Source organism: Kogia breviceps, chromosome 10 (genome assembly GCF_026419965.1).
Source record: "Kogia breviceps isolate mKogBre1 chromosome 10, mKogBre1 haplotype 1, whole genome shotgun sequence".
NCBI lineage: Eukaryota > Metazoa > Chordata > Mammalia > Artiodactyla > Physeteridae > Kogia > Kogia breviceps.
In genome coordinates, this window is record NC_081319.1 from 103,131,208 (window position 1) to 103,154,379 (window position 23,172).

Genomic DNA, 23,172 nt, shown 5'->3' on the forward strand with positions numbered 1-23,172 from the left:
CTGTTTACAGTACAGGCCTGGTTGTGCAGGGATCTGAAAGTTTGCTTTCTTACATGGCAGTATTTTCATGGGGGAGTTTTAATTTTCTTGTGTGATTCCTAGGATAACATTCAAGGGTCATTATGGATCCCTAAAAAATACGGATGGCGGGGGGAAATCTTCAGTGAGAAGCCATTAATGGAAGCTGGAAATCCATTACCATGGCAACAGAAAATTAACATCCTCTTTTCTGTCCTGTATGCGCTGTGCTGTGTTTCTTTCCCTGTTCCCTCATCCTCCTTCCCTGCCACTGAAGAGAAAGAAATGACTTACAAGGTGATAAATGTATTCTAGCTAGTTGTTCTGTTATTTCCTGATTTCCCCTTTTTTCTCCACCTGTCAAATCGTATTACTGTAGAATAGCATGGCAAAGCTCCCCGATGGGCTATTTATTTCAAATAATAGTAGTTCTGCCCCCGTTCCAGTCTCCTTGGTCAGCATTTCATTGGGAATTGACTCACCTGGCCGGAGTTGGGTATACAATCTGGCTTTTAGTTTCTTCCGCTTGAACATGTAGAGTGGGTGTTTGAAAATGCTTAAACGTGGTTCCTGATACCAAACACGACCAAAATGCATGAACACCATCACAGTGGAACAGCTCCCGTTTGTAGCTGTACAGAGGGCAAGAACCCCTACAGCCCGCAGGCTGCCTGGTAAGCCTGGTGAACGCATTTTCGAGTGTGAAGGTAGGTTTGGGCTCTGCTGAATTCCAAATCCTGGATCCCTCACCTTATCTGCTTCTAACTGCAAAAGAAATCGGATTCTTTGGAACTCAGTATTGACGGAGAAGGGGTGCGAACCTGCATCCTCTTTTGGCCTCTGAATTCCACTCGCCAGCAATAACCTGCGTTTGGCTTCCACCAACTTAGGAGGAGATGGTTTTTGTATCATAGTATACACGTTAGAGACCAAAAAGAGAGAAATGGCAACGAGGGTGAGCTTTCATCCAAAACACCTCGCCAAATGTCTCGAGGAAAATAACGACCCATTCGAAGCTATTAAGATTGATCTTTCGGGCTTCCCTGGTGGCGCAGTGGTTGAGAATCTGCCTGCTAATGCAGGGGACACGGGTTCGAGCCCTGGTCTGGGAGGATCCCATATGCCGCGGAGCAACTGGGCCCGTGAGCCACAACTACTGAGCCTGCGCATCTGGAGCCTGTGCTCTGCAACAAGAGAGGCCGCGACGGAGAGAGGCCTGCGCACCGCGATGAAAAGTGGCCCCCGCTTGCCACAATTAGAGAAAGCCCTCGCACAGAAACGAAGACCCAACACAGCAAAAATAAATAAATTAATTAACTCCTACCCCCAACATCTTCTTAAAAAAATAAAAATAAAAATAAATAAAGCCCCCATCTAGCTTTAAAAAAAAAAAAAAAAAAAAAAAAGATTGATCTTTCGCATCTCAAGTGTAGATTGACAATAAACACTAAATGCACAGTTTTATTGTGTGTTACCAAGCGGGTATCACGGTGCCACATAAAATCTTAACAGGAGGGTACGAGCAAACTCGAACCTGTCTTACAGGTGACAGTGCATCTTAGTGGCTGGAGAATGGGAACTGCAACTTAGCCTCTCATTCATTTTACTGAGTACCTGACACATGGCAGGTAGAGCACTAGGCCTCGGGGACACAAAGACAAACGAGAACAGGCTTCTGCTGTCATCTGGAGTATAACACTTCCATCACCTAATTATGATACTACATGGCCAAAACACCAGCTCAATAAAGGATACACGTATGCTCTAAATTTCTCATTTTATAGTCAACATAGAGTCAAACTGTCTTCTGTGTGCAAAAGGCGTATCTCCCATGCTCTCTCTCTCCACACTACCCGGCCTGGCCCCTCTGCAGGTTAAACGCAGTCTTAGTAACGGTGTCGTTACCCACTCCTTCAACTACTACCACCACGATCAAGATACAGACGCAAAGAACCTCCTCTGCTGTCCTTTGGCAGGCACTCCCTACCGCAACTCCCCTTCCCTACCCCAGAAACCATGCATCACTGCTCCAGCGGTATAATTTTGTCATCTTGAGGATGTTATACAAATGGAATCATACAGTATGTACGCTTGCTTCTTAACTTGTCATATATATATATATATATATTTTAAAATTGAAGTATAGTGGACTTACAATATTATATTAGTTTCAGGTCTACAGCATAGTGATTCAATATTTTTATACATTACAAAATGATCACGGCGTATGCAACCTTCTGAGACTGGAGTCTTTTCGTTCTCCATGGTGTCCTGGAGACCCATCCAGGTGGCTGTGTGTCTCCTCCGTTCTTGTGGCTGAGTTGCTTTCCGTGGTGTGGATGTTTCACAGCTTGTTTAACTACTCACCTGTTGAAGGAAATCTGGCCAGTTTGGGACTATTAGAAATAAAGGCTTCATGAGCTTTCACGTACACGTTTTCGTGTGAACACAGTCTTCATTTCTCTGGGGTAAATACCCAGGACTCAGGTTGCTGGGTTTTATGGTAAGCGTACGTTTGGTTTTATAAGAAATAGCCAGTTTTCCAGAGTGGCCGTGCATATTACATTCCCTCCAGCCTAGTAGGCATGTCCTCTTAAGAGAAACACTCACCCAGGAAGCTTGTTCCCTGGGAGGAATCGGGAAAGGGGCTTGTAGTCAACAACTACAGGGGGCTGACAACTTCTTTGTCCACTCAGCCTTCAAGGTTCGGGCAAAACTCCCTCCCTGACATGAGATGGAAGTTCTCAGGAACGATCAAATCCTAGAAGCTGTGAGATGCACATGCAGCATTGGCTAATTGTTGTTAATGTCCGTCTGGGGGAGGGCGGCTTGGTTGACCAGCCGTGATGGGGGTTTCCTTCCATAGCCCCCCTTCCTTCCCAGCACTGTGTTCAGGACCCCTGAGGCAGTTCTTGTCACGCCGTCACATGGAGGCCTGCAGAACAAATGCTAACTCTTATGACTTGTTTCCCCAGCGCTTTCTAGTGTGAGAGCATCTTACTATATACTTCTTCCCCGTTGAGTCCTGCTCTCCCCACACTGGGTAACAAAGTGTTCACTGCTGCCTCCAACCTCCCATCAGAGTCACAGGAGGAAACATCAATGTACACTTCTCCTAGGAGGCAAGCCTACTGATGGAGCTGATGGTTTGTCTTAGTTTGTCAGGCTATCACAACAAAATACCACAGACTGGGTGGCTTAACTTCTCACAGTTCTGGAAGCTGGGGAGCCCAAGATCAGGATGCTGGCTGATTTGGCTCCTGGTGGGAGTCCTCTTCCTGGTTTGCTGATTTCTCCATGTGTCCTCATATGGCAGAGACAGAGAGAGAGACCTCTCTGGTCTCTTCCTCTTAGAAGGTCACTAATTCCATCACAGGGCCCCACCCTCATGACCTCAACTAACCCTAATTACCTCCCAAACACCCCTCCTCCAAATACCATCACATTGGGGTTTAGAGCTTCAGCATATGACTTTTGGGGAGACAATACAGTTCATAGCACGTGTAAAGACCCTCCTCTTCACTGTTTGCAGTCAGCAAAGGGTGCAGAGAGTGACACTGTTTCTGAATTGACCACCCTGATATAGAATGAGCATGAGTGCCCAACAGAGGGCACTGAAAGGGAGAGGAAGTGTTCAAGGGGGATCACAGATGCATCCTTCATGAGTTAATAAGAGGCACAGTATAGCCAGAGCATGCAATCGACTCTTCCTAAAAACACCCTGGAGATTTACTGAGAAGATGGAGTTGGTACCCAATGAGAGTTTCCACCAGGATGTCTTGTACTGAAACCTGGGAAGCCCTATTCCGAATTCTCAGAACCGGTTCACCACTTATTCTTGCATGTCTCACATTAGGAGATGGAACCAGAATGAATCTGCTGGATGTCCCAGCTTTGCAGTAGAGCTCTCCCTGATGAGAAGGAGAAGAATGTTTCTCATTGTGTGGCATGGACCGCCCAGGAACAGAATGCCATGGCAGGAATGACATAGGTCTACAAGCACTCACTGGTCAATACTGGAGGAGAAAAGAACCAGCTGCCCTTGGTTTGGACCCTCTGCCAGCAAAATAAATTCCTAATTAAGAAAAGGACTCATTTCTCTGCTTCCTGAATCAACACAATCTTATTAGTTTCCTCCTGTTTAGAGGATCAAAAATACTTTTGCTAAAACTGTAAAAAGAATTATGTTGGAAGATTGCAAACTGACATGAAAAATAAGATGGAAACCTGACTTCAGATTAATAAATGAGTCATGCACTTACTGAATAACCACAGACTACCTGCCCCAATGACCTGCACACAAGTTCAGTGCAGCATGTGAGCTGATCACAGCAAAGTTTCAAGCAGACCTGACTCAACACATCACCCATCTCCTTCATGCCATCATTGGAACCATTTGGATATCATTCAGCCTTTTTTTTGCCATCTGTTCATGTGTTTTCAGAACATAGCATTTAAAAACTGTTATTATATGGAAACATTACTAGACAAAACTGGTTAAACTAGAGAAATTCTTCTACATACCTTTGCCTAGGATTAATTAGGCCTCAGAGAAATGGAAAGAAAAGTCCTGAGTTGGGAATCATTTTCTGACATAAGGAGACATAAATAATAGATTCTTACAACCGTGTGTAATTGTGAGAAAGTGGAGGCAACCTAAAAATTTATTAGAAGGAGAATGTATAGGGACTTCCCTGGTGGTGCAGTGGTTAAGAATCCGCCTGCCAATGCAGGAGGCATGGGTTCAATCCCTGCTCCAGGAAGATCCCAAATGCCACAGAGCAAATAAGCCCGTGCGCCACAACTACTGAGCCTGGCTCTAGAGCCTGCGAGCGACAACTGTTGAGCCTGCATGCTGCAACTACTGAAGCCTACGCACCTAGATCCCATGCTCTGCAACAAGAGAAGTCACCACAATGAGAAGCCCGTGCACCGCAACAAAGAGTAGCCCCCACTCGCCTCAGCTAGAGAAAGCCCACTCTCAGCAATGAAGACCCAACAGATCCAAAAATAAATAAATAAAATAAATAAATTTTTAAAAAGCATTAAAAAAAGGAGAATGTATATAATTTTAGTCTATGCAAATAATGATATATTCTACAGCTGTGAAAGTGAATTAACCAAAGCTACGTATGCTAGCTATCTTTTGGAATAATGTAATACACTGATTTCAAAATAAATTGTCAGTTCAACTCTCATTAATTCCAATAAACTTTAGATTAGGTTTTTCTATGTTGACAGTCATAGTGTATGCATATAATAATATTTTGTATCCTCTTTTCAAATCCTTAATCATTTTATTTACTGTGCTGGTGAGGGCCTTCAGTGTCATGTTCAATAGAACTGGTGATGATGGGTGCTTTTGTCTGGTTCTTGGTTTTAAAGGGAATGTTTCCAATGTTTCACCATTAAATGTGATGTTCACTGTAGATTTGTATTTTAGGTACATTTCTTTAAAGAGCAGAGAGCTGATTTTAAAAATTCAATCTGGTAGATCCTCCAAAAATTAAAAATAGAACTACCATATGATTTAGCAATTCCACTTCTGGGAATAGATCCAAAGGAAACACAAACATTAACTTGGAAAGATATCTGCACCCCCATGTTCACAGCAGTATTATTTACAATAGTCAAGACATGGAAACAACCTAAATGTCCACTGATGGATGAATGGATAAACATTTTATTATATTTATATATATGTAAGTTATTCAGCCATTAAAAACTGTGGGATAATAATGGTTGTTGTTTTAAACTGCTAAATTTTAGGGTAATTCATTATGCAGCAATAGGAAACAAATACATTCCTGTTTCAAATTAGATATCATTATCATTCATTGTTTCTTTTAATGTATTAATTCTTTTCTCCCGTTCCATCTTGCATTTCAGAACTTATTTCTGGGAACATTTTATTTCTTTCTGAAGTATCCCTTAGGACAGTGGCCCCCAGCCTTTTTGGCACCAGGAACCAGTTGCGTGGAAGACAATTTTTCCACAGATGGGGTGCGGGGTGGGGGGAGTGGGTGGGGGTGTGATGGCTCAGGCGGAAATGCTAGCAATGGGGAGCAGCAGATGAAACTTTGCTCGCTCACCCGCCACCCACCTCCTGCTTTCTGGGTCGGTTCCTAAGAGGCTGCGGACCAGTAGTGGTCCACGGCCCGGGGGGTTGGGGACCCCTGCCTTAGAAAGTTCCATTACTGTGAGTCTTTTGGTGGCAAACTCTAGATTTTGTTTGTCAAAAAAGTCTTTAATTCCCTCTTATTTTTGAGTGGAAATTAGCTAAATATAGAAGTCGAGGTCGATTGCTGTTTTCTCCTTTCTCTGAGTATATTGCTGTTGCTATATTAAAATCTGCTATCAGTCTAAATGTAATTTTTTGCTACATGATTTCTCTTGCTATATAGTTATACCAGCTATTTTTTTTTTCCTTTGTTAATATGTGGTTTTACTCCTATGGGTCTAGTTGTGGAATTCTTTTTATGAATCCCACATGGGAATTGTTGTGTTTACTGAATTTGAAGATTCATGTCTTTCATTAATTCCAGGAAATCCCAGTACTTTTCTTCAGAAATTGCCTTTTCCCTATTATCTCTGTTTTGTTTTATAGCTGTAGCTCATATCTCTCGATTTCTCCGTGATGCATTTTGAGTAATATCTCCAGACCTTTCATCCAGTTCATTAGTTCTCTCTAAGCTATTTTAAAATCTGTGTTTTAACCTAGCCATGAGTTTTTTATTTCAACAATTAAATATTTTATTTTAAGGGCTTCTCTTTGATTCTTTTTCAAATCTTTCAGATGTGTTTTTTTACATTGTATTTTTCCTTGCTCATGTTTTAGATTCCCTCTTTTATTTCTTTAAACAAATGACATGATATCTGTTTTATATTCTGTACCTTATATTTTCCAAATCTAATACATTTAGGGCTATAATTTTGCTTTTTGTTTTTCTGCTGACTTTCCCTCATGGTGGCTTATTTCCTTGTGTTTTTAAATTTGGGATCGTGAGCTCAATCTTCAGAAATCATGTGAAACCTGAATTGAGAGTATGTATTCCTCCAGAGAAAATTTGCATTTTCTTCTGTCAATATGTCCCAGGTATTCCCAATCAAGACCCACTTTAATTTAATTTCTAGGCTTGGGATTTCCTGGATCATGAAGGGAATACACATTTTTGTATATAGAGGTTTGAGCCCCAAACCAGTGGTGATATCAGGTCTGGAGTTACTGGTTCTCAGGGAAGAGTTACTTTCTCCAGAGGCCAAGCAGAGTCAGATAAGTTTCTTTGTCTTCCATTTTGCTGGAGAATGTTTTTTTTTTTTTTTTCTTGTCCACTTTTAATTGTGGCTATAACTCTTTGACGGTCCTTGTTTCATGATGGGATTGATTTCCATCTTGCACAGCACAGGGCATGGTTGCCAGACTCTCACAGAGCCATTGAAGCCACATTATGGCCCATGGAGTCAAACACATGTTCTGAGGGCAGACATAGCTTCGGTGCTGGCTTTCCACTCTGCTTTTGTGCTTTCTTTTAGCTCTGGCTCTTGGAAACCTCCCGTTCTTTCATGCAAGCTTACCTATGCATTTAAAAAGATTTGTGTCACATTTTACCCAGATGTTTTATAGCAAGACAGTTTTTCATGACGTGGAGACCAGAAGCTTGCCCATTCCATCTGCAATGGCCACTTTTTGTGGGTTGTCTTGGTCTCTCTTTTGTCAGTGTCCTCTTCTTGAATGCTTTTGTGTATATGAGAAGTTCCAATGCACAAAGGTATGGTAGCAGGGGATTTATTCTCTCCAAAGCCTTCCTGCAGATACCTATGACTGCCTGAGGGCTTTCTCTGGGTGTGGGAGTGAGCTTGTTCTATACACTGTCAAGCCAGAAGTGCTGGGGAGTCAATGTACCCAGGAACAACCATGACAGATAGAAGTTGCTAGATCAATGCTCCAGTTTCTTCTCCCTTCAGATATGACCACCATAAGGCATATTTCACAGGTCTCCCAGGGGTCGCCAGAAGGACCAGGCTTCAGTTGCCCACAGTGGTTACCTGGATTGGCTTCCTTTTCTTCCTTGCCTCACTTTTTTACTCTCTTCTCATTCTTCCCAGAATCATTTCTTAAATAAATTTGCACTAAATTCCTGTGTCACTGATCATTTCTCAGCAAACTCTAAACTTAACACTTAAACTTATTCCTCTAATTTATAATGAATATTGACTATGTATATGGTTCTAATTGTTGTGGTTTCAAAGATAAATGCAAAGAAATAGTTTCATCTTTAGAGTAGCTTATATTCTAGGCCTCCTGCTTTCTAAGGTTTTTTTAGAAATACACATTTTAGTGAAGTTTGTAGGCGGCAAGAAGCATTTCAACAGATGTGGGTCAAAATCTAACTAGCAATTCCAGATGTTTGGATGATGATGGAAATAGCATGGACTGGACATACTCGAATACTTGATTCTTAGGCTAGCAAGAGTATTCCAAATTGAGTAACTGGTTACCTAACTTTTGCATATTTGGCATTCTTGGGGATTCATATGGTGACGTCACTTTGATACAGAGGATAGTGATGTTAAAACTGAACTGTAAGATGGTTTTTTAGAGATACTCTGAGTCCAGGAAGGGAAGCCATTCGGGTCTAGGTAGCAAAAAAAAAAAAAAAAAAAAAGGCATAACCAGACTAAAGTCTCCCCTCTCTACAGCAGAGGCCATAAATGGCTAGAGCCTGATTTGCTCCTAGCTTTCAGATGTGTTTTTTTGGCCTGTACAATGTTTAAAAACACTTAGGCTATAAGTGTCCATCGACAGATGAATGGATAAAGAAGATGTGGCACATATATACAATGGAATATTACTCAGCCATAAAAAGAAATGAAACTAAGTTATTTGTAGTGAGGTGGATGGACCTAGAGTCTGTCATACAGAGTGAAGTAAGTCAGAAAGAGAAAAACAAATACCGTATGCTAACACATATATATGGAATCTAAAAAAAAAAAAACAAAAACCGTTCTGAAGAACCTAGGGGCAGGACAGGAATATAGATGCAGACATAGAGAGTGGACTTGAGGACACGGGGAGGGGGGAAGGGTAAGCTGGGACGAAGTGAGAGAGTGGCATGGACATATATATACACTACCAAATGTAAAATCGATAGCTAGTGGGACGCAGCCGCATAGCACAGGGAGATCAGCTCGGTGCTTTGTGACCACCTAGAGGGGTGGGATAGGGAGGGTGGGAGGGAAGGAGGGAGACACAAAAGGGAAGAGATATGGGGACATATGTATATGTATAGCTGACTCATTTTGTTATACAGCAGAAACTAACACACCATTGTAAAACAATTGTACTCCAATAAAGATGTTTAAAAAAATTAAAACACTTAGGCTAGTTGCCATATTCATAAATTAGGAGGTTGTGTTTCTAGATTAGGAACTTTTCTTCTGAAAAAGTATAACAGAAGGTTAGACATCCCAGGTCCCACAGTCCCACACAGCGTCAGATGGAGCTGAATAGTAGTTTCCTCCTTGAGATGAGATGAGAGCTATAGTCCCTGTGTAACTTTCTATTGTAAATTACAACTGGCCCACTTCCTTCATAATTTGCCTTTTCCATGAGTGTATTTGAGCGTTTGAGCCGAGCTCTATGGCTTCTGGAATGTGTAAGATGTAAGGAAACGATGAGTTTCACAGGAAGGGAATCATGGTCTTCTCTCTGTCACTGCTTTCCAGAATTCTGAAGGTCCGCTCCCCCAGGAAGGCAGCACCGCTGAGGCCCAGAGAGCAGGCAGTGTTTACACAGGCGCCTCCTGCTTACTATTTTGGCTACCAGCTCTAAAACCTCAGACACAACTGGACACTTGATACTTGCTGTTCAACCACTGCTTCAAGTAAACCAAGAGCCGTTGGCAATTTTTTCCTCAGGTATGTTTTTTTTTTTGGAAACGTGCACACTCACTGACACAAGAATTGCTCCTTCATTTAGTTAAAACCAAAGCCAAGTGTGAGGCAGAAAAGCTGTTCACCCTGGAACATGACCTTCCTATCCACTCTCCATCCTGCTTGAATTCCATCAGCTCCGTGTAGGTCAGGATAGAATTTAGACTCCAGAAAACTGAGTCTCCAGTACTACCCTTCTGGAATAGTCACCATGCAGGATCTAGACCCAAGCCTGCTGATACCAGGGGAGGTGGGTGGGTGGATTTGGCATTCGCCTTCATGGCTGAAGCTGGCTGTATTCGGCAAGCTTTTCTAGACGTGGAGGAAAGACCAGAGGAAGCAGGCTGCTGACGTCAAGCTTTGGGGCTTTAGGGGCCTGACTCACCTATCGTATTTTCATCAGGTGTCCTCTGTCGTGGTCATTTGTTTTCTAAGTGTTGTTAGAATCCTTAATGAGGCTCATACCACAGAAGTCAGCTTTCCTTCTAAACAAGCCCTTGCCTTCACTGTTCTATGAAACTATGTCATTTGTATGTAAAGTTTGCAGTGATAGGACATTTATGGAACTAAATGGTCCTCTCAGTGTTATAACCGAGCCCCCTTAGCTCCTGTGTATACACAAAGCCCCTTGTTTTGTAGGGGCCTAGCAGGGAGGGAGGAGGGCACATCACCTTAAGAGAAGGGCTGCCTAGAAAGAGGATCCTGTACACTTTGGGGGTGTGAGTATGGAGGAGAAGATCTGGTCACGGTGTATGTGCGGTATCTCTGGCCTGACATTGGAGAGGATCTGGTGGCGGTGTACGCGCGGTATCTCTGGCCTGACATTGGAGAGGATCTGGTCGCGGTGTACGCGCAGTATCTCTGGTCTGACATTGGAGAGGATCTGGTGGCGGTGTACGCGCAGTATCTCTGGCCTGACATTGGAGAGGATCTGGTCGCGGTGTACGCGCAGTATCTCTGGCCTGACATTGGAGAGGATCTGGTCGCGGTGTACGCGCAGTATCTCTGGCCTGACATTGGAGAGGATCTGGTCACGGTGTACGCGCAGTATCTCTGGCCTGACATTCGAGAGGATCTGGTCACGGTGTACGCGCAGTATTCTGACCCGACATTCGAGAGGATCTGGTCGCGGTGTATGCGCAGTATCTCTGGCCTGACATTCGAGAGGATCTGGTGGCGGTGTATGCGCAGTATCGCTGACCCGACATTGGAGAGGATCTGGTGGCGATGTACGCGCAGTATTCTGACCCGACATTGGAGAGGATCTGGTCGCGGTGTATGTGCAGTATTCTGACCCGACATTGGAGAGGATCTGGTCGCGGTGTACGCGCAGTACTCTGACCCGACATTGGAGAGGATCTGGTGGCGGTGTACGCGCAGTATTCTGACCCGACATTCGAGAGGATCTGGTGGCGGTGTACGCGCAGTATTCTGACCTGACATTGGAGAGGATCTGGTCGCGGTGTACGCGCAGTATTCTGACCCGACATTGGAGAGGATCTGGTCGCGGTGTACGCGCAGTATTCTGACTCGACATTGCAGAGGATCTGGTCGCGGTGTACGTGCAGTATCTCTGGCCTGACATTGGAGAGGATCTGGTCGCGGTGTATGCGCAGTATCTCTGCCCTGACATTGGGTGAGTTCACATCACGGCTTTTAAGCAGAGGATGGGACGCAGAGCTGCCCAGGGGGGTCCTGGGACGGTGCCGCCACCACCCTGCTCTGTGGCCACGATCGGGACACACTGCTCCTCTGGCTCCGAGTTTCCTCTTCTGAACACGGAGGTGCTCGGACCGAAGCCCTGAGGTTCTGTCTGGCCGGCACATTTCCCAGTTCTATAAGAGGTCCCCCGTCTGCTCTGAGCCCGTGGGTGGGGACTGGAAGAATGCTGACCCCTCCCCACCTGCCCGCAGAGCGCCAGGCCGGTGGAGAAATAAATAGGTGGTCATGTGACAGTCCCTGGCCGCCCGGCTCCTTTCGAGGCCACTTACATCCATGACCACAGCAGATGGCCACAAGGCCACGGCCAGAAACAGATCCTTTAGCCTCGCAGAGCGTCAGTCTCCACCAAGAGCGGATCTACAGCCACTGCAAACTGCAACTGGAGAGACCAAAGTCCTCTACGCTGGCCACGGAGCTGGAAACAGAGGGCAAGCCAACGCTGTGGGAGGCAGGGGGTGGTGCCCTGTTGTGCCATCTCTGACCGGGAGGGGGCAGGTGGGAGGAGGCCACCGGGGACTTGCTCTCTTCTGCCCACTGGGGCGATACCAGGCAGTTTCTGGGAATAGGAAGAAAGGCAGGGCCTGCTGTTTGGGGCTCTTGAAGACCTCAACTCTCGCGATTCTTTCAGAATCATTTCACAGGCTTGTCTGGGTGAGGCAGCCTGAGCGAAGATGAAAAGGAAGTTGCGTCACATCCCAAACACTGGATGAGCACGAGGCCTCTTTCTTAGAGATTCAGAGAGTTCCCACCCGTCTGGACAGAGTAGAGAGAACCACGGGATATTTTTCTATCTTTGTAAGTAGGTAGTAGTAAGGACAAAGCATTGTGAATAAGCCAGAAACAAAAGTATATGTATATACATATAACAGAGGTGCTTGCGAAAAATTAGAACAGAAGGATTGATCAGCTCAAGTGGCCTCATATAAAAATTGGATAGAAAGCTGGACGAGAGTCACATCAGCACCAGAAACCAGTGCAAGTAGAGAGACAATCCAGTGCTATGTTCTAAGAGGATGAGTTGGCTAAATGTCCTAAAGATGAGCCTCAACTGCGCAGACAAAATCCGTCATCTCCTCAAAATGACCCTCTCACTGTATTTCTGACATTAGGGTGGTAGGTGTACGTTTCCAGCAATGCTGATGGGCTGGGCTAATGCGTAATGATGCCAGGATATGGTATCACAATGACCCAGCAAAACACACATCCATTGATGAAACAGCAGCAGGACACAGGGAACCCTGTGAAAGCAAAAGGGGCCTAAAAGGTCTTCAGGATGTAATAGGTCAAGTTTAAGTATAGACGCCTCAACTTGCTGACCCGCTGCCTCCAGGCCCAGGATCAACTGACTGGTAACTCAAAACCTGCGTCCTGGCTGGTCTGAGTGATAGGCTTCATCTTTGGTCGGGAACACACTAGACAGCTAGGAAAATACTGAACTAAGTATTTTTATAACTCCAAGAAAAATAAGAATACAGGGAAGAATAAACATCAGTGTAAAGATGATAAAGAAAGAAAGTTAAACGCATAGTACCAATATTTTGACACTAGTTTAAGGAAAGGGTCGTAGTAAATGCAACAATCACCATGATAATGTGTGCTTGCTTTGCCTGCCTTTAAAGATTTTAAAGCATTTAAGGAAATCCGCTGTATTTGTTTACATGCTTAAGAGAATTCTATTTTTTTTTTTTTTTGCGGTACGTGGGCCTCTCACTGTTGTGGCCTCTCCCGTTGCGGAGCACAGGCTCCGGACGCACAGGCTCGGCGGCCATGGCTCACGGGCCCAGCCGCTCCTCGGCACGTGGGATCTTCCCAGACCGGGGCACGAACCCGCGTCCCCCGCATCGGCAGGCGGACTCTCAACCACCGCGCCACCAGGGAAGCCCCAAGAGAATTCTATTAAAAAAATTGTGACCCATGGATATATGCCTGCAATAAAAGCAATCTGTGAAATTTACAAAGTCTTGATTTATTAATTACGGAAGTAGAGTTTAATTGTTTAAAGGGCTATTTTTAATACAGTACGGGAAGCATGAAATTGAGCACTGAAACACACAGAGAAGCCCTCCGAATAAGAAAGTTCCCAGCTACGGGAAAGGATTCTAATGGTGAACAGGAAGAGGGAACCCTGATCATTCTCGTCTGGATTTGTCCCCGGGGGCTGGAGCAGTTCCCACCTGGCCAGAGGGGAGATGCCAGGCTTCAAATACGGGAGCCCACTGACCTCACTCTAGGTGCCCAGACAGCCTGTGTGAATCTCCCACTGTTAAGTTGTGCTCGGAAGCAGCGCTTTCTGGGCTGAGGATCTTTTTCTTTTTCCTCCTGGCCTGGTTATTACTTCCTTCTGTTCCGGAAGCCGAGAGCCACCGCAGGGGAAATGGGCGCGGAATTTCAAAAAGGCACGGAGGCACGACTCGGCCTTCTCGTATCCCTCCCAAGGCGGCCAGCGGACACAGGCTTGCCCGTTGCCCACTGCGCAGGAATGACCCCGGCCGCAGCCAGACGGATGTGCGAATTCTATGGCGCTTGTTTCCCAGGAGACCGCCGAGTCCTTCCAGGGGCGCTCACCTGGCTACTCTAGGACCCCAGAATGAAATACTAGATCCGGAGCCTGGGCTCTCACTTAGCAAGGCATCCCAGGGAAGGAACGCCCGCCAAGCCAGAAGGCACACAGTTCCTGGCTGGGTGGCCCTTTTCTTTCAGCCATCCTTTTCCCTGAGCTGTCGCGTAGGGCTGAGGTTTGGAGGGTGCCCCCACCGCCACCCCCGACCTGTATGCTTGACCGGCGCGCCCCTGCTTTGTGCCTTCCGACCGCTGACTGAGGGCGCTGCCAGCCGGGGGCTCCTGGGTGACGGGAGCCTGGTACCTGCCGGGCTCTGCCAGGTGCTCCAACGAGAAGAGCTGGATCTGGGAAGGGGGCTCTCTCCTTCGCTCTCCTCGGCCTCTAAGAAAAAAGCTGCTTTGGACGCACTCTGCCCTCTCTGCCGGCCCGAGTCTGCAGCCTGGCCCGGGACCTCACCCCGGCGGCTGCTTTCGCAGTCTGTCCTCTGCGTTGCGGTCTTGACAAAAATAGCTGCAGAGCTGGGGGACGGTCCTCCCCCATCGCTAACTCTCCAAAGAGGCTCCTCCCCAAACTCGAGCTAAGCTGCCCCTCCGATTTTGCCTGAGGACTCTTGCACTCACAGACTCTTGGCTTTTTTGTCTCCATAGGTCCCTATTCAGTAAGTTACTCAGCATCTCTTAAAAAGCTCTTAGGAGAAGTAACGCCACCTTGGAGATCTGGCCATAAATGGTAACAAGCAGAGGGAAACTGGGAGGAGCACGGCGGCTCTGGCGGAAGCGCGTCTGTGGGCTGGGCTGTTTTCACTCCAGCTCCTGTCCGCTTTTGACTTTTTCCTGTTCCCATTTTTAAAAATCTGCCTCTCAATGTTGACACTCTTTTTTATTTAAAAGCAACTTCCTGTCTTTAAGTTTGGCACAAAGGCCCCACTCTGCTCAAGGCCACTAGCTGTCGAATCTTGCAGGCCCTGAGTTTTCCCTTTGAAGTTGCATCTTTGTTTCTCTGGCTGTTTACTTTTCTTTAATTGCCCAGTATTTATATCCCTATTAATCTAGGAAAATAAACAGAGCAATTGCTTTCTGCCAAAGTATTTTTAAATGACTACCTGGCGTGTGATGTTTTCCATTCATATTATTATTTTTTGATGTCGTTCCTTCTTTTGTTTGTTTTATGCTCCGTTTACTGAAGAATTATTAGGTTTTGAGGAAAGGAGGTTTTCCCCCTCCCTTTCCTTCCAGGCTGTTTAAAACAAGTTTTTTCCTAGGATATTTTATCAAGGTCCTTCCGCTCTGCAGCCAGGCCATGGCGGTTCACCCTCTGTTTGGAAGGAAATGTGGCCAGCGTCGCTTCGCATTCTTAGAGTCTGATGCATTGTCCCGTGTGACTCTCTTTATGGCTTATTCAGGTGCAAGTGACCCGATTTTGACTTTGTCATTAAGGAATTTTTTTTTTTTTTTTTTTTTTGCGGTACGCGGGCCTCTCACTGCTGTGGCCTCTCCCGTTGCGGAGCACAGGCTCCGGACGCGCAGGCTCAGCGGCCACGGCTCACGGGCCCAGCGGCCCCGCGGCACGTGGGATCCTCCCGGACCGGGGCACAAACCCGCATCCCCTGCATCGGCAGGCGGACTCTCAACCACTGCGCCACCAGGGAAGCCCAGGGTCTTTTCGGAGGTCAGATAAAGTGAAACTGATTTGGGCAGAAGCGGACAAGGCTGATCCCTTCAAGGAGCGAGAGCCGGTGTTGGCTGCAAGTTTGAATCACAGTGATCAGATGCCCCGGTCCCCTGACCCTAGGACATCCCAGGTGGCTGGTCTGTCCCACAGGTACCACCCACAGCCCTCAACTTACTGCTGGAGATGGGGCTCCCCCCAACTTCTTCATGGAGGAAGCTGCTCTCAGGTGTGAGGGAAATAGGGTTTCCCTATGAGGTGAATGCGCAGGAGGGCTCCGCCATGACATACGTTGTTCTTACTCATAGGAGACTGGCCTTTCATTTGCTTCTTTTAATTTGGGGGGTGTCATTTCCAGACACCTTTGCCACAAAAGAGAACTTGGTACCCAAGGCTGATAAACACAGATGTGGGTGTTCCTTGTCTTCCGTGGCTGCTACAGGTCCTGGTGGACGCTTGGGAAGAACCATACTGGCCTAACTCTGGACTTGCGCGGAGAGGGGAGACTGGTGGGGCAGGGTGGGAGGGGGAAACAACCCTTGAATCGGAAGACAAGTCTCTCTCCTGCCCAGCCTCCTTTCTCACTGCGTCTTCCTTCCCTCTCCATCTCCCCGCTCCTCTTTCCGCGCGTCCTTTTGCTAGTACGTAGGGTTTCACCTCTTCACCCAAAGACTTCGTTTTTCAGCTGCGCCTTCTCCCTGTCCCCACCCTGTGTTTCTGGGATCAGCTGGCATGGCTTACACTCCATATCAGAGTTCCGCGATAACAGCTTTAGGTCACCGGGCGTGGAGTCACTTAGGCTGGTTTGTATCAAGGGCTCAGGTATGTTACTATGTTAAGACATTTAATATATATGTGCTTCTGTTTTTACATCTGGAAAATGGAAATACACACCCTACATACCTCCTAGGGCTATTCATAAGGACTGGATGAGACCTTACAAGTGGAAGAACTTTACAAACTGTAAAACGTTATACAGAAGCAAGAGATTGTTAGGGCAATGACGATTCTCTCGATGGGACCCTACAAATCCTTTGCAGTCGTGGTGGACTTGGCCATGGAGTTTCTTTATGGCTAGACTCATCCAGGAGACCCAGGACTCGAGGCTCTGCTCTGGTGAAGAGCTTGAGAGATTCTTTCTGACCTTGACTAGGGAGCAGCAGACTTTCTCAGTGAAGGGCCTTCAGCCACTGTCCCGCTCCTCACGGGGCCACTGTGGCTCAGTTCCGCAACACGTTATTTATGGACACAGAAATGTGAATTTCATATAATTTTCACATGTCGCAAATATTATTCTTCTTTTGATTTTTTTTTTTTTTTTTTTTTAGCCATTTAAAAATGTAAAATCCATCCTTAGCTCATGGGCTGTTCAAAAGCAGGTGGGATTTGGCCCGTGGGCTGCCTTTGCTGACCTTTGCCCTAGACGAGCCCCAGGAGCCAAGCGAATGGCCAGGTTGACTGTGAGTATCAGAGAAACCAAAAAGGGGGACGTGAAGTGATTCGGGCACGTGTCACGGGTCCTTTACTGTTCATGACTCTCGTCTCTGCCTGGTGGATGTCAAGGCAGGCTAACTGACAACACTGAGGTGTACACGCTCAAGGCTCTTGCCAGAAAATACAACTTAGATCTCCGCTCTCCAACCCTTGTCAAAAAAACCCCATAACAGCAGCAACAGCAGCAATGGCCACAATAATGGCATTTACGGATGGGTCCTGGAGCACCTACAGCTCACCCATTCCTACGGGCGTCCAGATTCCCCTTGAGCAACCCAGACCTGCAGGTGCCGCATTCAAGCACGGTTCTACTGTGGCTTTTTGCAAAATCGATCCTGAGTTTCATTTTGGTAATGAGCCCTTGGTCTACCCTGGGGGGCACCAGGAGGAACAGTGGATGTGAGTCACTGTGGCATCTCTTGCGGAGATGCTGCCCAGGATACCGCTGACTCCAGGGAGAAATGCTTCTCACAGCTTATTCCAGGGTCAGGAAAAGCTGGACATCTCCTGGCAAACTGGTTTTATTTTGTAAGCAGTATAATCTCCTTGTTGATTTGGCTTCAAGGAAGCTCAGAGTCAAATATACGTCTTGTGACGGTGAAATATCTTACAAGTCAGCAGCGGCAAAGATTTACTGAGCACATAGTATATGCTCAGCACTGTTCACACAGTCCTTTTCACTTAATCCTCACACAGCCCTGAGATGCCGATAAAATTAGTAGCCCTGTTGTCGTGGGCTGGGTAATTGTTCCCAAAGATATCCACGCCCCGATCCCCAGAACCTGTGAATGTTACCTTAAGCGGCAAAAAGGACTTTGCAGAAGTGATTAAGCTAAGGATCCTGAGGCCGTGAGACGATCCTAATCACAAGTGTCCTCACAAGGGGAAGGCTGAGGGAGACTTGACACAGAAGAAGGAAGGAATGTGACAGCTGAGGCAAGGGGCAATGCTGCTGGCTTTGAAGATGCAGGAGGGGGCTGTCAGCCAAAGGATGCAGGGAAGTCGCTGCAGAAGCCGGACAAAGCAAGGAAAGGATCCTCCCCTGGAGGTTCCAAGTGAGGGTGCCCTTTGACCAAGTGAAACGGACTTTGGACTCCTGGCCTCCAAAACTCTGAAAGAATCAATGCACGTCCTTTAAAGCCACCAAACGCCAAGGAAACCCACTTTACAATCAAAGACAGGAAACAGAGAGTATTGCCTAGGGGTTGGACTGGTTCCAGACCCCAATCTCCTATCCCTCAGGCCGCTGAGCCCTCTGTTGTAAGGGTCCTGACCTCCCCACCCCACCCCATCCCCGGCTTTATTATTCCCTCCCCTTCCCCACCCCACCGCTTCCCCTACTGTCTAGTTCATCTTCCGACCACGTGCGCTTTTGTGATCCGCGTCCCATCTTCGTGTGATAGAAGCAGCACCTCAGTAAACACGTTGGTGGACATATGGGGCTTGTATGTGGGGTGGGGCCCCTGGGCTTTTTCTAGGCCTGGAAATTGTCTTGTGATTTAACAAAGGAAAGGCCCCTGGCTGCTTTTGTTCCGCCCTTGCCTTTTATAAAGACTGTCACTCTCTTCTTTGCTGCAGCACTAACGGTTGGACAGAGCAGGACTTCTGCTTTTTCAGACACTTTTTTGCTCACTTCCTGGTCTGTGTTCAGAGCCCCATAACCGTTTATGAAATTCTTCCTTTCACCTCAAGGATTTTTGTCTTATTCAGAACAGTTTCGAGCCGAAAATCTCCCCTCCCACTAAAATGATAAAACAAAAAGAGAAGGGAAAAATGAAGTGCTAAACCCGGAAGACAGTAGACCCTTTATTTTTGTCAGCGGATCCTCCCACATCTCTGAACATGTTGGGACCCCTGATGTGCACAGGGATGTCTAAACCCTAGGCCTGGGTGAAGCAGCACAACTGAAGCATCACATACTATGTCTATGTCATCAGTGCGAAGGCCTCGAGGGGCTGCCCCGCTGTGAATATCCAGCTGCTGAGGGGGCATCTCCATCTGCGGAGGGGTACGCAGCCATTCAGTCCCCGAAAGCTCAAAGGCTCTCAAGAGAGGAGGGAGGCCCATCCCTAGAGGAGCTCCCGGGACACTGCTTTCCTCTCTGCTGATCGCAATGTACACCAAAGCTTCCTCCTGACGTTACGCCTGTTGAAATTCTGCTAATTTAGCTCCCATGATTTCTTTCCTGGGTGATTGATTCTCTCGGCTACAAATCCTGCCTGAAGCCTCAAACAGTTTTCAATCTCATATCTCTGCTCCTACCCTTACCTGAGGAATCTTGCCAAAATGCAATCCTCTCCTCACTGCCAAAAGGATACAGCCCAACCTCGTCTGGGTCTCTTGGTGTATTAGGGCTCTCCAGAGAAACAGAACCAATGGAATTACATCTATGCATCTATTCTAGAAAGAGAGCTAGTACAAGGTGTAGGCTTACATGAGGATGGAACCCGAGGAGCCTCACGATCTGTCGTCTGCAAGCCAGGGCCCCAGGAAGGCTGGTGGCGCCGTTTGGAGGCCTGAGCACCAGGAGGGCTGCAAGCGGGAGGTCAGGGTCCCAGTTCTGCAGTTGGGCAGAGAGTGAGTTCAACCTTCTGCTGCTTTTGTGCCCTACTCAGGCCCTCGCAGGTTGAGTGAGGCCCACTCACATCGGAGGACCGGCGGCTTTACTCAGTCCCCTGACTCCAGTGTTAATGTCGTCTGGAAACACCCTCCCAGGCACACCCGGTCGTGAGGTTTAACCAGCTATCTGGGCATCCCATGGCCCAGTCAGGTTGACACGGAACATCACCCATCACACCGGGGCTCCGCCCACATCTCCCACCTCATCTCTCCCCCTCCCCCATGTCCCAGCCCTTCTGCAGCTCCGTGAACTCTAATCCTGGGCACGTCTCCCGAACGCCACACACGCTGTTCTCTGCTGAAATGCTCCTTCCCGCTCTCCACGTCCACTGCATTTGCCTTCTGACAAAATTCTAGACGGCAGGTGATTCAAAGTAGGCTCTGGAGTCAGGCCTGGGATCAATTTATTTTAATTCCACAAATATTTACCTAACGCCTCTGCTGTGCCACTGGGGATGTAGTTCTGCCACTATTACCTCTGTGGCCTCGGAAAAGTCACCTGACATCTCTAATCCTCACTTTACACATCCGGAAATGAGAATAACGCTTAGAAAGCCCTTAGCGCGGCGCCTGGCGCATATAAACCTTGTATGAACGTGAGATGCTAGAATTACTGTTTGTATCATCCTTTAAGGTAGAACTCAAGCTTGAGGACCTTTCCCTGATGGGTTTAGATCCCAATCTCACCCTCTCCAACCATCCTGTCCCCCTGGTGCCGGACCTGTGCCTCTGTTCCAGCCCTTCACACACAGCCTTTACCCCGATGCTTGTCTCCTCCTCCCACCACTCTTGGACTAGGACTGCATCTCCGCCCTTCCTTTTGCTGAATGCGCCCGGAGCAGGGTGCGTGGTCAGCGCTCACTGACCCACGGAGCGCCCACCCCTTCAGAGGGAGAGGGGTGTTCCCCGGGCGGGCGGGTGAGAAGCTCTTGCTCTTCCCCTGACACATCCGCTCTTCTCGCCTCTCACGGCAGGGGCTTGAGAGGTGCTCGCCAGGCTCGGATGAATGCCGCAGGCTTCAGGCTGGTCTGAGGGATGGACCAGCCCTGGCAACCCGTAATGGGAGGACGAATTGGCAAAACAAATCCCGAGCAGGGCATTCATCTCGAGTCTTGCTTCTGGTCCTGCATCTGAAATGAACAGACGCCAGCAGAGAGCATCCCATCCCCGCAGGCAGAGCAGGAGTCCGGCGATCAACGCTTCCAGCACCCAGCCATTCCTTCTCTTTTACACTAAAGAAACTTGTGTGTGCATTTCAATGTTCGATGTTCCTGCTTTTTAAAAGAGTAAAGTGTGGACCTCTCTGAGGCAGCTCCTCGGGTGGCAGCGTAGGTTCGGCTCAGTGTAACTTCTGCATTACTCTTCAGCTTATCATGTAGCCGACTTAGGTGCTTAAAGGGCATCTCCTTTCCACCTCCTACAGTCCGACAGCATTCTGCCCTCTGTCTACCTCCAAAGTGGCGTATTTCGCGATGTCATGACTTCATGGGTCAGTTCCTCGAATCTTCATTCAAGATGTGATCCCGAGACTGGGCTGTTTTCTGGCCACTCAGGCCCCCTTTATGGACTGAATTCCCCAACCCCGTCCATATGTTGAAGTCCTATCCCTCAGTACCTTAAAATATGGCAGTATATGGAGTAAGGGTCTTAAAAGGGTGATGAAGATTAAACGAGGTCATACTTGTGGGCCCTGATCCAATATGACTGATGTCCTTATAAGAAGAGACACAGACATACTAGGAACACGTGGGCACAGAGTGAAGACCAAGTGAACACAGGAGACGAAGACGGCCGTCTGCAAGCCAAGGAGAGAGGCGTAAAGAGAAACCAACCCTTCCGACACTTGATCATGGACTTGCAGCCTCCAGAGCTGTGAGACAATATATTTCTGCTGTTTAAGCCTCCCAGTCTGTGGCGTTCCAACAGCTCCAGTAGATGAATATACACTCCAAAGACCTCGTTCCAACACTGATTATGGCAGTTCCCGGCATTCTGTTCATTAGACTGCAATTTTGGTTGGTATCTACGTTTGCCCCATAGGGTAACGTAGCTCATTCCCTTTTGTTATGTCCAGCCCTAGAGAAAATCCTGGCATTGGCAGCTGCCAGGTCAGCGTTTGTTGAACGAATGAATGATGTCGCTGCTGTGATAGAAGCTCTGGGAGTGTCATCAGAAGGACAGGAATCTTCTCCTTTGGCATAAATGACCTTTTCACTCAGCTTGCAAAGGAAATAACTTGGCAAGGTGTCCCAGGCGTACAATCGAGGGAGGCTCCAGAAGCATCTCTTCCTGGTCTTGAACTGGCGAGGTTTCACGATTTGGTAGACTCATCGGTCAGTCTGTTCTTTTTCGGGCTCTGTGATGTCAATGAATTGCTCTATCTAGACTCTCACTGTCTTTTTCTGTGCCTCTCGTCATACCCTTAAGCTCTCTCCCGGCCGACCCCTCCTCCTGCCCAGGGCTCCCTGTTTGGCCACTGTCCCCCTCGCCCTTCCCCCACCCCAACAAAACACTCCAGCAGCTCACATCTGTGGGCCTCAATTTCCCCATGAACAGAAACGGACATTCAGAAAGCGCTTACCGCAGCTCTGGTAGAGGATTTGCAAACTCTCATCCCTGCAGGCCGTGTGTGTGGGCCAGACTTCCCTGCCTTGGCCCTGGGGAGACATCAGAGTCCAGACAAGAAAGGCGGCCGTGAGCCCCTGCATGGCGAGGTCCTGTGTGTGACCAACAGAAGAATAGCTGGCCCAAGAGAAAGGGCCCTCAGGGTGCTTCCCCTGCTCTCATAAAGGGGTGACGTTCAGTTTCACTTCTCATATTTTACGCTCCTTGGGGAACCACTCTGAGAAGCAAGAGGCAGTTCTCAAGAGGCCTTTGAATGCTCTTCCCCAGAACCTTTGGCGCTTGAATCAGCGGGTGAGGCTCGTCTGGGCCCGGGGTGGCTAATGTCTGACTTTCTGCTTTCAAAGAGGGGCTGGCAGGTGATGCAGGACCTTACAGCTGGGCCCCCAAAGAGCCCTCCTTCCTGCCCAACCCTCCTTACAGCCCTGCCCCCGGCTGGGGCAGAGAACTCAGGAAAGCGAAATCACAGGCCTCCACATGTCTTCCATCAGCGGGTCCCCTGTCCCCAGGGGCCTCTGATGTGGGCTGCGGCCCAG

General features: G+C 47.7%; 1 protein-coding gene across 1 annotated transcript in view; it reads right to left on the minus strand.

Moving 5' to 3' along the window:
* The window catches only part of LY86 (lymphocyte antigen 86), a 55,492-nt gene extending 32,722 nt beyond the window's left edge, over nt 1-22,770 (minus strand). The window contains exon 1 of the mRNA XM_059076735.2: nt 22,596-22,770. Within this exon, the coding sequence (XP_058932718.1) occupies nt 22,596-22,722 (127 nt within the window). The 5' untranslated portion in view covers nt 22,723-22,770. The remainder of the gene's footprint in view (nt 1-22,595) is intronic.
* Between the last annotated feature and the right edge of the window lie 402 nt (nt 22,771-23,172).